At 38.0% G+C, this 17,413-nt stretch overlaps 1 protein-coding gene across 1 annotated transcript in view; it reads left to right on the top strand.

The window, feature by feature from the left end:
- GUCY1A2 (guanylate cyclase 1 soluble subunit alpha 2) overlaps nt 1-17,413 on the top strand; it is a 275,979-nt gene that overhangs the window by 11,221 nt on the left and 247,345 nt on the right. Inside the window, exon 2 of the mRNA XM_070623052.1 lies at nt 17,299-17,360. Within this exon, the coding sequence (XP_070479153.1) occupies nt 17,299-17,360 (62 nt within the window). The remainder of the gene's footprint in view (nt 1-17,298; nt 17,361-17,413) is intronic.

The raw sequence follows: 17,413 nt of genomic DNA, 5'->3' as shown, positions 1-17,413 counted from the left end.
CCAGTAAATATTCACAACAGTAATGCAGGAGGGATGCCTTACCATGGGCTACAAGATCTCAAGAGACTACCTCTCTGACCTCGCCTCGTGAAGTCTAACCTACACTCACTCTTCTACAGTGCACTCCTTGAACATTCTAGGCAAGTATCATCTTGCCTCAGGACTTTTCCTCTATTCCTCATGTCACAAATGCCCCCTCGCTCCAGTTCTCCACATAATTGGCCCTTTCTTGTTTTTCAGATTTCAGGTCGGTGTCACCTTGTCAGACAGTAACCCTTCCCCGCCAAGCGTTCTCTCTCACCTCACTGTTTCCATGATAGCACTCACGATCAGAAGTTGCCCTTTTATTTACTTGTTCATTTGTGTATTACCTGTTTTCCTCACTGTAATTTAAGTTCTGCAAGGCAGGGACCTTGTTTGGGTTGCTCACAGTGATCTTTGCAGTTCCTAGAATAGTCCTGGCTATAGGAAGGTTCTTAATACATCTTTCTTGGCTAAATGAATGTGTAATTTTGAAGAAGTCTTAGTACTTGGAAAAGAAATAGTTAAAAAAAATTTTTATAGAGTGGGAAAAGGAGAATTAATATGTGTTAAGCAACTATTATGGACCCAGCATTTAAGCGTTTTCATAATATATATCATTGAACTTTTAAAGTAACTTTATGAGAGATTCAGAGAAGTTGAGTAACTTGCCTATGATCATACTTAATTACTGATAAAGGTTAGAATCTTGTTCTGTTTAGCTCCAAACTCTATATTTCTTCCACCGTGTTATATACTTCAAGCCTCTGTGAGTATGCTAGACATCGTGATGCACTGCCTGCATATCCCTTTAGGAGGGAAGGACTTATTCCCCTGGATGCTATGGGTGCTGCTGACAGTCACCCTCAACTGTCAGTCTGCTGTATTATTGCCTGGACTGAAAAGAGCTTCCTTGCCCAAAGTCATGGCCCATTCCAGTGACTAATCAACACGGGGATATGAAGGCTTGGCCTCCTTGCCCTAATTCACCCAACTCTGAAGTTAGAGCTCCATTTAGGGTCAGCTGAGGCCTCCGTTGAGACTACATTTCCAGTCCGACTTCTCCCTCTTTCCAATTTGCTTCCTTCTATACTTTCTTGGATATTGATCCCAAGAGCACTCCCTAATAAGCTTTCCGCATGCTAATCTTCTCAGAGTCTGCTTCTCAGGGAACCCAACCTGCTATAGTGAGTTTGAGAACCATGACGACATTAATAAAAGTGCAAAAGTCAGTCACTGGGAAGGTGGCATTTGGAAGAAATATAATGATAACCTTGGATCTGGATTTTTTGAATGTAGGTGCAAATGGTCAGCTCTGGACCGTGAGCTCTTTGAGGGCTTGGTATTACCGATCACCAGCCTCTGCACAGTGCCTGTCACATTGTAGGCAGTCACTCAATAAATAGAGGGTTGAAGATTTGAGATTGGAGTTTGGATAAGAATTTGTGGAGGTAATAGCTAATATCTTGATAATTAACAAGCTCTCTGAGTGAAAGGGAGAGAAATAAGAACAGTAGAGAATTGAGAAGCAAAGAGAACCAGAAGAATGTAGGTGCCAGGATGCTTCTTTTGTTTGTTTATAGGAGAGAGAGGTGGCTGGAGAGTTGCTGGGAGCAAGCAGTAGTGGTTAATATTTATGAAATAAGGATGACAAATTTAAGGATGGTACTTTTGAACCCAGTGTGAATGAGGTTGCTGGTGGCCTTAGAAAAGTGATGTCAATCTTGCATCTTAGATAGGAACCTATTTAACAAGGTTTAAAGAGGGAATATATGATGATATCATGGGCATATATTTCTCATTCAAGACATCTGGCAATACAAGTAAAGAGAGAGAGAGCTGGCAGGGCCTGTGGGGCCAAATTAGTTTATTAAAGAGGGGGAGACGTGTTTGAAGGTAAGAGAGTAGTCAAAAAAGTTGGAGATGGATGAGATAAATAGGATTTGGGAGAGGATAGGGCTGACGTAGAGGTATTCATCTCCTTTGCCACAAGTGAGAACACTTCTTTCTCTGTACCCAAGGGGAAGGCAATATGGCATAGTGGGAGTGTAGTACAAAGGCAGCTGTCAGATTTTGGTTTTATTTACAGCTAACTTATTACGGTTTTGTCTTGATTTTTTCACTATAACTCAATGATTGGTCAGTACTTTTGTATATTTAATGACTGCTAAATTTAGATTGCCATACTATTTGCTGTTCTCTGGGTGTATCTTAACTATGGTAGCTGCACTGGCCATGGGATGTGAAATGAGGTCAGAAATGTCACTAATTCATCCTTCAGAAACTTTATACTCAAATCATGAAGTGTACATTTTTTCACTTGTTTATTCTGTTGTAGATAACTTTTGGATTGTTTTATCAATCTGAAAACTTCAGATTTTCTCTTATCCTTCTAAAAACAGAACTTTATAAATTGAACACCATGTGGAGGGAACTGTTTTTTGATTCGTGCTTGTATTAGTTTGCTCTCTTTCAGTTTTAAAGGTAATTTGAGATATATATTTTATCTATATAACCCCTGTTGTATTCTCTCTGTGTCTAATATGACTTTGTTTAGTGTTTGAGCTCTTTGTGACACTGATATAAAGGTCACTAATGGAAGGAACTCTCAAGGAGTTAGGAGCCAAGTGAATAGGACTCTATTTTGTTGTTATAATGAATATATTTTACACAGTTGAAAGACACTGTGAAAGGTAAAATAAGGTCAAGCAGAACATATACAATCAAATGTAGCTTTTGGCCCTTTCCCTTTCCTTTTCTGGGTGAATTTTGCTCAATTTTGTCAAGCAGGGATTTTTGTCTATTTTATATACTGCCAAATCTCAAGTCTGCTAGTGCCTGGCACGTGGTAGCTGACCAATAAATATTGTTAAATGAATACATTTAGAGTGAGTATAAAGATGTTTATTCTAACCATACCACATAAATTTTGTAAGGAACAAATAAGATGATAACTACAAGTGCACTTTAGAAAAATAAAATCAATAACAATAACAAAATCAAAGTAGACAAAACAAAATATACAAATGCTAATAATTATTATGTCCTATTGTTTTCATTCCTTCATTGTATATTTACTGTGCACCCACTATGCATGCTTGACTTTATTGTGTCCTCAGCCAAAACACAAGATCTATGGAGCAGAAAGTGGCTCCAGTCATCTGCAGAGTTAAAAACAAAAAGTGTTGGAGTTTCCTTAAATACTCCTGTAATCTGCTACACCAGTCAACTTACATTATGTGCTAGGAGGAAAAAATAAGTTTTTCCTACATGATCTAACTGTATTAAAAAAAAAATCAACATTACTTCATTTAGCAAATATTTGTTGTTGTCCTTTCCTGTGCCAAGATTTGAGATGTCTCATTTATATGGGGAAGATACTTACAATTGGTCTGTCCTCTGTTTTTTTCTTGAGATTCTGTTGCAAACACTTCAGGAATAAAATTTCAGGAAGATTTTATCTTTCTTCCAACCTCTTTCTTCTATAAAGCCTTCCCAAGGGAAATCAAGAACTTTTGGAAGAAAAATTCACATTACCCCAATAGCAAATTTAAGGAGAACCTGTCACTGCACTAGTGAGAAGCTGGTCATCTTAATTCAGTGAGTTTCTGTAGACCTGAACAAAATAAAAAAGTATCATGTTTAAATGCCTGTTGACAAAATTCATGCAGTATTACTCTGAGTCTGAGTCTTCCATTTTCATTTCTTCCTTGCGTGATTGGTTTAATTTGTGTATGAGAGGTGTCTTGATGTTTGAATGTTGTCTTACCAAATATTTGATTGTTAAGGAATTTATTTATTTGTTTTTCAGAAAGGAAAGGATGCAGAGATTCTTACAAATTGTGTTTGTATCATAGTATTTTTGGATAAACCTGAGTTTATTTTAATATCATTTTTGAAATCTATCTATCATCTATCTCTATGTAACTATGCATCTATCTACTATTGATTATATAGGACAGAAGAGAAATGACTCTGTCAATGGATTCTGACTTAAGAAATGCCATTTAATAATAACCTGGAGTAGGCATAATTACTCTCATTTTGTCTTTTAAAAATTTGCCACAAATAATGAAAATGTCTTTTACCTCCCTAACAAAAGAATCTGCCTCCAAAGGCATTTATTATAAGGAGTGATAATGATGAGATGAGTGTGTTGTAATGGAACAAAGATTGAGGGAAAGAGTAAATTTTAGTTACAGACTATTGTAATTCCATTTGAAGCTTCAGACAGCTACGAGAGAATTTCTAGAGTGGATGCTGGAGAACAGAGATTTATTGTTTCACCCTGATAGAAAGATCAATAGATGCTTTGTGGACCTGACAGTGTTTGCAAGCTATAAGTCTCTCTTTTCTTCTCTTGTGTTAACTTATTGCTGTTATAAACACATTTCAAAGAAAATCAGTCTTTCCTTTTGTTCTGGATTAAATTCTTTCTGCAAAAGTGTGTTTGCAAAGTACAAACCAAACTTCCCTGCTGAAGGAGAAGGGATGCGATTCATCCACAGCTTGCAGGGGCTAACTGTGAGCACCATGGTGTATCAGCCTGCTGCTGGCTGGTTCTGGAAACCTGGGGCAGTTCTCTCCTTATTCAGCTGCATTCTCGGGATGGGAGTGGACGAAGATGGAGGAAATCAAATACTAAATTAAATTGTAAATGTAATTTTCCACCATCAGCCTAGCATTTTGACTATTGAGAAAAAAATCTAGGTCTCAAATACCTAGTTAACACAGATATTCAATTATTTTGACTATGGGAATGGGATATATCATCTTAATCAATGGCATTAATGTTGACTGTAATGATAGAAATTAATAATTCCCTCGGACATGTAATTGGAAAAGCCATTTTATTACAAGTTACCCTAAGAGACATAATAATGTTTCAAAAAATACATATGAGTAAGTCACTTTCAAATATGGGTCAATAAAAATGTTACCATTATAAAACTATAAAATATGAGTCTGCAAATCTGAATCTAAAAATAAGATCAGACCTAAAATTCTTGGCTGTTAGAGAAGGTATTCATCTGCTTTATGTGATTTGTAAATCAAATCAAGATATGCCTCCCTGGAAACATCTTAAAAACCTAAAATAAAAACGTTTAATATTTTGCTCTTCCAGAGTAACTAATAGAAGTGAAAGCAAAGCATATCAAAGTTTCTGCCTTGGCATTTTATACTAGTTTAAACTCTGATATATTATGGGTTAACACTGAGAAAAAATTGTAGAGTAGGGACACTTACTTTTGGTAGTCCCTATTCTCAATTTTTTTTCCTCTCTCTCAATCTCTATCTCGCTTGATTCCTGTATCAAAACCTCATGCCACAAAAATCTGCTATGAGTCTCTCCCATCAGACGAATTGGACTGTGTACATTTTAAATACCTTATCATGTTACTTTACAAGTTGATAAGCTCCTCCCTTGATTTTAAGTACCTTTGCAGGAGTGGAAAGTAAGTTTTTGTGGGGAGGATTGGGTTTGAATGAAATGGAGATAGCTCTCTCCCTGCCCCTGGCGTCAAATCTGGTGTCTGGCCCTGCAAGGCTCCGACACCCATTGATAGCTTTATAGAAGTGAGTATGTCCGGGCACTTCTCAGGCAGCCATCTGGAGATCCCTGTAGCTACAGCAAATTATTTAATGTTCTTGGTCTGTAGGAATAACATAGACATATTTGGAGATGAAAATAAAATAATAATATATAGTACCTTTGATTATGTGGCATTATACTTACTAATTCTGTGTCATAAACCATTTTCTGTTGTTTGAAAGAACTGTTACTGCTACTTCAGGGTTCATTTTAAATACGGCTCATAAAGCTAAATGGGGCTGATGTTGTCCTTATGTTTTATAATGCTTAGAGATTACGGAGATTTTGCGCCTTAAATGAATTATTTATGGATTAACGTGTGTTGTGCCAATTATGGATGCCCCTGCACTGGATTTGCCTTGGAAATTTTAGTTAAGAGCCCTTATGCAGGCAAGGAAGTTAAAATGTTTTTTATAGCTGGAAAATAGTGAATGATATCAAACCAGTAACTTATTCCTAAATATTATGTTATTTAAATTCCCTGTTGTTTGGTGTGAATGTGTGTACATGACTTGTGTGGGTCAGTGTTTGATATTTGTAAAGCTGAATGGCAGAGCAAGATATTTATAACTCATGTAGTATTCTAGAAAGAATCTGAAAAAAAAATTTTACTGTGCCAGAGACATTTCCCCTCTTCTGTAGGCAGCTGTTCCCAATATTCCTTTCTTACTCACATCCTTTCACCATCCCCTTTTCCCAGTTACTAATTTTCCATTCGGTAATGAGACAAACATATGGCTAAGAAATACTACATCGTTAAAAATTTGGTTCTAATGTGAGCAAATTTTGAAGCCTTTTGTTGGAGCTTTTCTAAAAAGACCCTGACAATAATTCACATTATCATGGCCATTTTTATGATAAATGGCTTATTTTGGTTAGTTTTTACTGTAAGCAGATATGAAGAGAATCTTGAAAAACCAGGGGCTTTCACCAAGTCTACTGCTTTTTAAGGCCTTAATGACATCACTCTTTTTCTTCTTAATTTTCCCCACTTCAGGACTGTGAGGGAATGACGTGCTGAACTATGCTTTCCATACAGAGAAGCCACTAGCAACGAGTGACATCTGTTTCGAGTTTACAAAGCATATTTTTAACACACGTTATCCCACCCTGATTCACCAAGGAAACGTATGAGGTAGGCAGGGCATGGATTATTATTAAGCCCAGTTTAAAGGTGAGGAAACTGAAGCTCAGAGAGAAGCTGTAACTTGTCCAAAATCAAAAAACTAGTGCCCACCTACATTTTAGTGCCCAGTTCTCCTGTTTCAGGTCCTTAGCTCTTTCCAATATGAGTGTCTCTCAACATGTCCATGAATTGTTCCATCCTCAATATACAATATACAATATTGTTCAGAGTAGACTCCCCATTTCGCCTCTCATATGTTTCCTATTTTGTGACTTGCTAATGGGTGGCTGGTAGCAATTTCCTGTTGGTTTTCTTGAACCTGACCTCCTCTCACCAATTGTTTAGTTCCTGACTGTGCAATGAGTCCACACCGCATAGACCTGTGTTAGAAATGACAAAGGGCTCTTTTTTTTTAAATCAGGACTCTGCCTGTAGACTGACCTAGTTTGCCTGTCCACTGTCATGTTTGTATGCTCCAGGCTCCCATGGGTGAGGCAGTCATGAACAGAGTGACAAAAGCCAGCATCACTGCCAACAGCTTAGCTTGTGCTGCAGGGCCTGGCAGGAGCAATGATATTACTATAGGTCGATTTCTGAATATGAAGGAAGTCATGGTTAGCATAGAAATAGCTACATGCATAAGGGTATATATTTCTCTTCATAGATTGTATATAATTGTGCATACGAATACATACACATATCTTGGTATAATTAAATAATTTATCAGAAGGAACGAGGAGGGAATATATTAGATATTATGTAATGGAGTGATACCTAGCTTAAAAAATGTGCTCAGATAGAGTTAAATGAAAAAAAGTAAGACTTTTTATGTCATGCAGTGTTAGTGTTCTGCCTGCATGTTTTTTGCAGAAAGAAGTATGATTAGTCTGTACCTTTAGCTTAGTAATGTAGTGTATCATAAACACTGATGACGTGGCAGTCATTATCTTCGAAACATTTGCCTACTAAGCAGGTTTCATATCTGTTTGGATCATCAGATTATGGTCAACACCAGATCTAATTATATTTAGATCCTTGCTGAGTTTTATCTTCCCAGCAGTTGAAGCAATAGAGCTGGGCAGGACCCAACCTGGGTAGTATTTTGATGGTTTCTGCGTGTTTTAGCATCTGAGACTTTTAAATTCCAAGAATTGTTCTTGTCATTGTCCTGAAATAATCAGACTCTCAGCTAGTGACTGGCTAAACAGAATGCCATGACACTTTGGTTGGCATCTGAATGACAGTTTACTTATTTACAGTGAGCATAACTGTGAAATGAGGCTTATTACTCCAAGTCTGCATGGTCAGCTCATTTCTTACCTGTTCAGACTACATGAAGAGCCAAGTCATCATCAAAAGTTTGCTTTAATCCACTTAGAGTCAAAGCAAAATAAATTTCATGCCCAATTCTTCAATCCAGTTTAAGGAGCTCTCCAGTGTAGGGAAGGCCTTGCCAATAAGACCTTATGCTCCACATCCATTCATAAGACTCGCTTTTTAGGTCAGGGGGTTGAAGAATTTTCCTTATTTGAGGAGTAATCTTTCTCAAGGTGACAGAGAGTCAATAAGTCTTGAACAGCATCAGATACAGTGTTTCATAAACGATTTTCTCCCTTCTCTTTCCTGTGGGCTGCCCTCTCTAACTTCGCATGCTTTCCCATGCCCTCCTGTTTTGATCTCCCTTAGATATGTTACTTCTATTGCTCAGTGCCCACTTTACCTGGAGCTATACCCTGGCTGGTGATTGGAGGTAATTCTCTGCTACTCATTTACCAATTATGGAGTAAGCTGGTGCATTAAAACATTTCCCTGTTGTATGTGTTAATTTTATAAATTAACTGTCAGGCAGAAATATTACTTCCCTTATTTCCAGGCTCCTTTTGGGAAATACCTCACTGTAGCTCCCGAGTACTGGAAACAATAGGGAATTCTTTGAAAATGCTCAAGTGGAGGCTGCAGAGATGTTTTAAAAGGCTAGAAATTATTTCCTGACATAAAGACCATTGCTATCCAGTAGAGTACTCGTGAGTTGAAATGGCACTAATTAGCCTTGCAGCATCTAATTGGCATCTTTGAGCTGTGAGGCATGCCTGGAAACAATTCCGGGTGTTCGATGTGGTCAGTTTAGTTCAATATAACAATTTTTGACTACTTCTTATCAAGAGACTTTTGCAATCTTATCATATAACATGTTTTTAGAATACCTTGTAGTTGTATTTCATTTTGACCTTACAACAATCTTAAGAAATAGTTATGCTAGGAATTCCCCCATTTTATAAAAAAGGAAATTGAAGTTCAGAAAAATAAATGCTGTGTCCAAAATCATACAATCTAGCCAAGACTTAATCCCTTTCAACTGCAACCTTTTCTCCCTTGATGAACAGAGAACCACGTATTTCGGTTTAGAGGAGCCAATTAAAAACTTGGCTTTTGAAGGCAGTTGGATATAGGATAGACACATAGACTCAGACACTTACTACCTAAGTGACCTTGGGCAAGTTTTTTAAGTTCTCGGGGTTTGATTTTCACGTTTATAAAATTGGGGTAATCTTTCTTCTCTTACAGGATTTTTGTGAGGATTAAATGAGTTGCTGCGTGGACCATGTTGGGCCCAGTGTTTGAGACTTAGCACTCAACACATTGTTGACTGTTATTACAGTGTGTGAGATCCAGAAAGCTTACCCTGATTTCACCTCGTAGACCGAGTCATCCCTGTGCCATCTGTGAGGTTCTGTTTGGTTTACAGGTTTAGGACTGGAGCTATGTCCCTTCAAAGGTTTGCAGCACCGCTTGATCTGTTTTCCTGAGAAGATGTCTAGAAGCAGTACCATCTTGTCTCCTAGTCAGTACTTTTATTCAGACAGCCATGTTGGCCAAGATGGTGACCAGGGAAGCATGTTTCTCCTAAAGTTTCCCTGTTAAGAAGTTAATGATCACACCAGAACCATCTAAATAAGAAGAGCATCATACAAATTTAAGAAAACAATTTTACAACATCATTTTCATATCCATTAAAGAAAAAAAAAGGAAATAAGGGATTTCGGTTAGATACATGGAAGAATTTCCTAATAGTCACCAAAGCAAATTAAGTTACCAATGGGGGCAAGAGTTTGTGGGAGAAAAGCATAGAAGACCTAAGTCCGTGTCTTGGTGGTGGCTCTTTCCAGCTGTGTAGCTGAGATAAAACACTTTGACCTCTCTGAATCTCAGTTTTTTCGTCTGTAAAAGTGGATAATTACATCTGGGACTCATGAGGTTGCTGTGGATATCTAATGAGATGAAGGAAAAGAAAGTGATTTGTAAACTGGGAAGTGTGATGCAAACTCAAGGTGGTGTTATTATTCTTCAGAGTTCGTTGAAAACATCAGAAATTCTTGGATGACTTAAAAGTGCTCTTGCCTAAAGGTAGAAGGACTAAATAAGTAACCCTGTGGATCTATTTCAGTTCAAGGAATGTATGTTTTCAGATTACATTAGTATTGATGATATTAGGTCTTGTATCAAACTGAAATTCAATGGCTATTTTTGGAAAGGCATTAAAATAAAATAACAAAGAAGAAAATACTTGGAAAGCAATGTACTTCATATAGACAGATTTAATTATCAAATTGATTATATGTGAAGTATATTCAGTTACAATCAATAATTACAATGATAGTAACCACTGTGCTTTTCTAATTAGAACATACTTCTAATAAGGAGAAGGTTATCAATTTGAATCCCTTTACGGGTCAATTAGCATAATGTCAGCCTTCACTTTAGCTCTCACGAGGTCACTCAAATGTGTGCCCGTGTTCACAAGGAGAATAAAGTGGAGATTGGATGAAATCTTGCAGATGTTCACCCAATATGTATAGAAGAACTCTGTATTATGCATATAATGTATCTCTTTATTTTTTCTTTAGCACACTTATTTTTGCTTTTTGTTGTTAATTGTCTGGACTACCAGTTTTGTTTAGCGTTACTGGTGTCAGTCACGTGAAACGGTATTCCAGGTTTCCTGAAAGGTGGTTTAATCAGAGTCATGTTCAGACCGCTGTTTACAAGTGCTTAACTTTGCAATGCTTTCCTTCAAAATAACCCTGAGAACTACAAACTTCTTGTATGTATTTTTCTGTTGGGAAAATTAAGGCATTTTTTTTCCCAAGGTTTTTTACTCCCAGGTGAAGGGATTTTGGCTAATTTTATAAAAAGGTCACTAGCACAGCTGGGCCTGAAATCCAGAGGTCCTGACTCAAAGTTCTATATTTAATTTGCAGTGGTTTTTTTTTTTTTTTGGTTTATATGTAGTGGGTTTAGTCAGAGGGTGGGAAAACGAATATCACGTCTTGACTTTTAGCATGATTGACGATTACTACAATTACATCTCTTTCAGAAGTAGTTAAGCTGGTTGTTTGAAGTGACTATTTTGACTAGTTTTATTAGTAAGACCAGTCATATGATTTGATCCATGGTGTCTACAGGCCTAGCCACAAAGATAGGGTATTTAACATTTAATTTTGATCATTTTAAATGATGGAATTTGGCATATCATGTCCTAGTAAGCAAAATGCTCTTACGTTGTAGAGAAAGTGGAGATCTCTGTATTGTGATTTGGAGGATGATCAGAAGAGTTCCTTTATCTCTCACTGACAAGCCTATTTACCCAAATTCCACCATTAGTGCTTCAGACCATCTTATATAATGCAGAGATGCTCATTTATACCATCGTCTACCTTAGTTTGGATTGAGGATTGAACTTCTGAGGAAATGGAGGTAGGATTTCTCCTGAGTACCTTCTGAGGTCAGAGTACTAAGGGGATTTGAAAATATTTTTTTCTGTTGGTGAGGAAGAGTGGCCTGAGCTAACATCTGTTGCCAATCTTCCTCTTTTTGCTTGGGGAAGAGTGACCCTGAGTTAACGTCTGTGCCAATCTTCCTCTCTTTTGTATGTGGCATGCCACCACAGCATGGCTTGATGAGCGGTGTGTAGGTCTGTGCCTGGGATCCGAACTCATGTATCCTGGGCTGCAGAAGTGGAGCACACAAACTTAATTACTATGCTGCAGGACCACCCTGGGATTTGAAATTTTGATGAGGGAAGGAAAAAAGAATATGTAACAATGATTTTTGGAGACCTGATTTGGGAGTTTAGATGATGGTGGTGGGGATTTGGCCTATCAGCTTGCAGCGTAAATACACTGGACACCCAGAGGATCAGGAAGAGGTGAGCCAGAGGATGAGAGGGAAGTGCGTCTAAGATGAGACTTAATTCACGATTTCACCTATGGCCTTCTTTGTTTATACAGGTTTGGTTTAAAGAGCATTAAGTGTTTTGTCAAGAAGCAAATAACTCATTTGAATCCATGTGATTCTTTGCTTTTATGTTGACATTAAAAATTACTTTATTATTGATGACAGTTTTCTAGGGAAAGAGATGCTCTTTTTGTAAAAGAGGACTTCCAATCTCTCTGATTTTGTTCTTTTTCAGTCAAACGGGGATAATAACACCATTCCATTTCACTGGATTGGTGCAAGGATCAATTGGGGTAACATGCATTAAAAAATGTGAATTCTAAAGGGCTCAACCAAGTACTAAGTGTTGAAGATTATGTGCAGTATGGGTGGGAGATTACGTGCTTGTATTCTAGAAGAGATTACCTGAGTTTCAGATTACCTGAGTTTGTCTTTTTTACTTGTGTGACACACGCCAACTTGAACTTCTGTGTCTCAGTTTTCTTATCTGTAAAATAGTGACACCTGCCTCGTAATGTAGATGTGAAATTCAAAGGAGTTCATATATGTAATGGGCTTCCTTGCGTAAACTAAGCACGACAACCCTACTAGCTGCTGTATTGTTATGTAGGTGTCAGAACAAAATTGAATGCTGATGTAAGTGCATAGGAGTGAATTACTTGGAAATTAAAAAAAGTTCCTATATTTATGCCTCAAGCAATATAGTTATTTGTTTGTCCAACAAATTCATGTTTGATTATAAGCCATTAGTGACAGTTAAAATATGGAACTGTGTTGAATTTAGCAGCTTTTCTCAGTAGGTTATTTGATATTTGAATAAAGAAACTACTCTCACTAATGCCAACTTATTCAGGTAAGGTTTATAGAGTCTTGATCATCATGTTTATATCTGAAATGAAAGGTTTTCAACCCTGACTACATATTAGAAGCAACTGGGTCTCCCAAACCAGTTGAACTTGGAAAATTTGGGGGTGGTGCTCAGGCATTAGTATTTTTTAAAAGCTCCCTGGGTGATTTTAATGTGCAGACAGTTGAAAACCACTGGCTTTGAACATTAGTAATTAAATATATATCCATATTATTTAGTTGCTGACATTGATGTGTAATTTTCTCATATTTCAATAAATAAAATGACATGGATATATATGGATGTTTCTTTAAAGGCAGGCCTATTGTTTCTATTAATTCTGTAGCTTATGGGTATGTATTTTAAGGCAGAAATGAGAAGTTTGTTTTTAAATTATCTGTGGATTTTTGTTTGTTTTTGGCATGATGAAATGCTGTATATATTAAAAAATAATATAGAATCACAGAATGTTAAAGGGCAGAGGGACCCTCAAAGCATCTGGTAGAACAAGCGTTCACTTCGAAGCCAGTCCTGGCTTGCGTTGACTTATTCACTTCCTAGCTGTGTGATCTTGGAGTACTTACTTAACTAATCTGAGTCTCAACTCCCTCATCTCTGTAAAATTGAGATGAATGTGTACTTTGTACCATGACAACCATGTTTCATGCGACACACACACACACCATCTTGACTCCTTGCCTCCTGCCTGATCCCGGCACCATCTGGTGCGGATATCCAGAGCAGGGACTGTGTGGGAGCCTCCGCAGGGCTGTCTGAGCTTGCAGGGCCAGCTGCTGGGAACTGCTTCCTCCCACTCCTCAGGGATCATTTCTTTGGCTCTGTTGGGACTGTTTCATGGCTGGTTGTTTGGATCCCATGACCTTTCATGAGCATAACATTTAGTCCATGGGGGTCATTCACTGCCGGCCAAGTAGAGTGAAGCTGTTAATGACACTAGAGATGAAGATGGCTTCTTGTTGCCACATGATGGAAGCTTTTGAGCACCTTCTGTTTGTGTCCCAGACAATACTTGGGCGGAACATAGATGGCAGCTTTCTCTTTCCAGATGTTTTCCTATCCATTGCGTGTTTGCGTTGAGTAAGGAAAATGGAAAGCCACTATCTATATCTTAGTTTGGGGGAAGCAGAGAAAAATCACAGACCCCTTTGATTTTCTTTTTATGATAAGAACAGTGGATTTTATCTCCTTCTTCACCCTTGTCTCTCAGATCCTCTAGTGTATGGCTATAAAATTATTAGGCCACTCAGCTCTCCTGTTGAACATTCTTTGTGTCTGACAAAGGAGGTTCATGGGTTGTTTCTTATTATTGTAAAGCATAATGCCTGGGGTCCTGATCTTAGCTATGGTGCTTCAATGTCTTTCCCACTTGTAGGCCTGGCTTTAGGTCTATTTTCAATTTTAATTTTGAGAATTCTGCTTTTGTCACCATCTCTCTGGACTGATCTAAAGTTTTCATTGGAAATATTTATAAATTCAGCTGTCATTTTCCTATTTTTTCCCTCTGTCTACTGGAATTGGCACCATCTTCTTGTTGTTAGCACTAGTGGTAGGTCTATTGAGATTTTAGTGATGAGGATCTTGCGACAGTACACTTGTGGGGTGGGTGTTCTAACATACACCTTGTGTTCCTCCACGAGATTCTGAGACTCTTGAGGGTAGGAACCATGTTTTTCAGCTGAGCATGGTCATAACTATCATTTATTATGCACCTACTGTGCACCACAGATTTGACTTTGATTATTTCAATTAATTGCCGTAAAAATAATTTATACATAGGGAATCATTTCAGGCAGCTTAAGTAAACTGCCCAAAGTTATCTAGCTAGTGAGTCACAGAGCTGGATTTTGAACTCAGTTTGATCTTAAATCCTCTTTTCTAAATCATCTTTTTAAACTTCTTAAATGAAAGGGCAGATACAGATAAGAGGAATGGAAACTTGGCCTGTAGAAGGTGGGATGGAACTGTTGAGTAGGACACTGATACGGAGTTGCATTCTCAGAGAAGAAGAGAGAGGATCTGCCTGTCTTCAAAGCCTGTGCTTTCCCACTAGTCTACACTGACTTCATCACTGGCATACACGGACACTTAGTAAGTGGACCCTAAGACCTTCCAGACAGAAGTCACCCCTACAGAAGGCTTTGGTCCACATGTGGATCTTTACTTCAGGATTTTTATTCAGGTCAGAGAGACCTTGAAATTATGTGAAGATGTCTCACAATCGGACAAACTCTGAAGAGGATTCGAATGAATCTGTAGTGATAAGACATGCTGAGGAGTCAGGTCTTTGTTGAAGTCAGACTAGTCATGGCTCGCTGAAGATCAGGAGATGCTCTGCAGTCAGCCTCTATGCTGGCAGTTCAGACCATCAGAATGTGCCCACTGGCTTTGGCAAACAACAGGAAGTATATGGATGCTGTACCAAGTTGAAACTTTGTTGAACATGCCGGGAGAGCATTTTTCTTTTAATGTATTTGGAAACTATACATTTAACTCCTGCTGGGGAGTAAAAGTAATTGCTTCACAAAAGAAAAAGCGCTTTAAAAGGCTTAACTCCTTTCAAAAACATGTGCTTTTTAATGACTGGGAAATTCTTGGTACAGGAGAAAAATGTCCTTTTGTACAAATGAGCTCATTCTGGTCTTAACTGACCCTGTGCACTCTAGTGCCTACTTTCTGTTCCATGTTTTGTGACCAGAGGTTATTGGAAGGATAATCCCTCTGTGGATATTCTCTGCTTTTAGGGCATGTTGCCAGAGAGAAAGTTATCTTAGCTCGGAAACTGCCAAGCCAGTGCAAGAGGCCCAGATCCCAGGGGTCCTGAGCCAGTGACTGATAATGACTTGGTTTAGGTTGGCCGTGGGTCAGTTTTTTCAAGCCCACTTCAAGTGCACTAGGATTGCTGTGTATGCCTCGTCCTCTTTAGATTTCTCAACAGCTCTATTGCTTCTTGATTCAGGAACGATTTTTCTTTCCTAGGTAGATTCTGTTTGCTCTGCGGTGATTCTATCCTGATGAGCAGAAACATCTGTGCCAGTTTGAGGCCTCGTGTTTGTCTTTTTAACCTGCTATAATTGAAAAACAGCTATTGAAAGAAGTGGCCCTGTACCTCTTTCTTTGAACACTTGGCGGCTGACGCCTCTGAAAATTAATTTCTGAATTGGCTTGGCTAAAGTGAGGAATATGTCTGAGGCCTTAGATTTGCTCAGTGAAAGGGATCTCCTAAATGGTATTGTAGGATAGATCTCAACGGATGCCTGTGATTTAAATGAAGCTCACATTACTCTATCTTTAAAATAACCATTTCCTAGCAAGGAGGATGTGGAAACTTTGAATAGTGTTAGGTAGGGAGATTATTACATCTATTCTGGATGTTTTCATAAAGAGCTGAACATGAAAGGGGTTCAAGTGCACCTTGACAAGGACCTGTGGAGTCTCCTTTAAATTATATATATTTAAGACCATCATTCTGAAGGAATAGGGATGGGAAATAAACTGTGATATTTATTAACTGCTTCTTAGGTACCAGCACTGTGCTAGATCCTTTCTGCAGATTATCTTTTAAGACTTATTTAGGTTCGTGTAGTTAATTAGTGGCAGCCCATGAGATTACCAAACTACCCTGCTGGCTTGCGTCTTGAAGAGTCTGTGTTAAGAGTCATTATATTCCCCTAAAATTCATCCATGGCTCTAATGAATCAATATTTTGATAAGCCTTTTATAATTTTTTTCCTGCTTCATTGACTAAAATAAATTTTTCTTATTTTAAAAATTCATACTCTTGCCACTGAGAATTTGGTTCTTATCATAACTTGTTAATAAAATCTATGTTCTGGGATCTTTGTGTCGCTTTCATGGCTCCCTGGGTATGAAACTCTAAGTTCAGGCTCTGATGCCTAAATAAGTCTAAGAATAATTTCTTGGTGTGGGATTAAGAAGCTCTATCTTCAGCTGTCATGAAGAAGAGAGGATTATAAAATTTGGTCATGAGCTGCTTAGGTATTATTTGCTGCAAACCCCATTTCTTTCCCAAAGCACTTGTGGCCACTCTAGGAGGCTCCAGGACCCTTGTCTGAAATCTCCTAAGGAAGTCAGGCTTGACCTGGGCATAACCCATGTTTTTTCAGTACGTCTCCTCTCCAATGCCCCCAAGGCCTAGGTTTATTGTGGGCAGCCGATGAGTGTTTCATTGAACATAATAGCTGGTACAACAGACTTGGGAAAAATATGGTTAGGAAATGCTATCATACTTGAAATTGGAAAATTCGGGGTAATTGCTGAGCGCTTCATATTAGTTCCTGTGGGGAAAATACATGGCAAAATGCATAATGGGTTAATATTGTAAAGCGAAAACTCTTATGAGATAAACCAGAAGCTACATATCTGCCTATGATGCTCAGAATGGGAATGGAACTGATTTGCTGATAATGTATTTTTATTGTTATTATTATTCTGTAGCCTCAGATGATACAGCAAACTCTCAAGAGGACATTGCAGTATTATGAGCACCAAGTTATTGGGTAAGTAAAAATGAATTTTGGTTATTATTGGGGGCAAATTAAAGATGATTACT

This window comes from Equus przewalskii, chromosome 6 (genome assembly GCF_037783145.1).
Source record: "Equus przewalskii isolate Varuska chromosome 6, EquPr2, whole genome shotgun sequence".
Lineage (NCBI taxonomy): Eukaryota > Metazoa > Chordata > Mammalia > Perissodactyla > Equidae > Equus > Equus przewalskii.
This window is presented reverse-complemented; position numbering and strand designations above follow the sequence as displayed.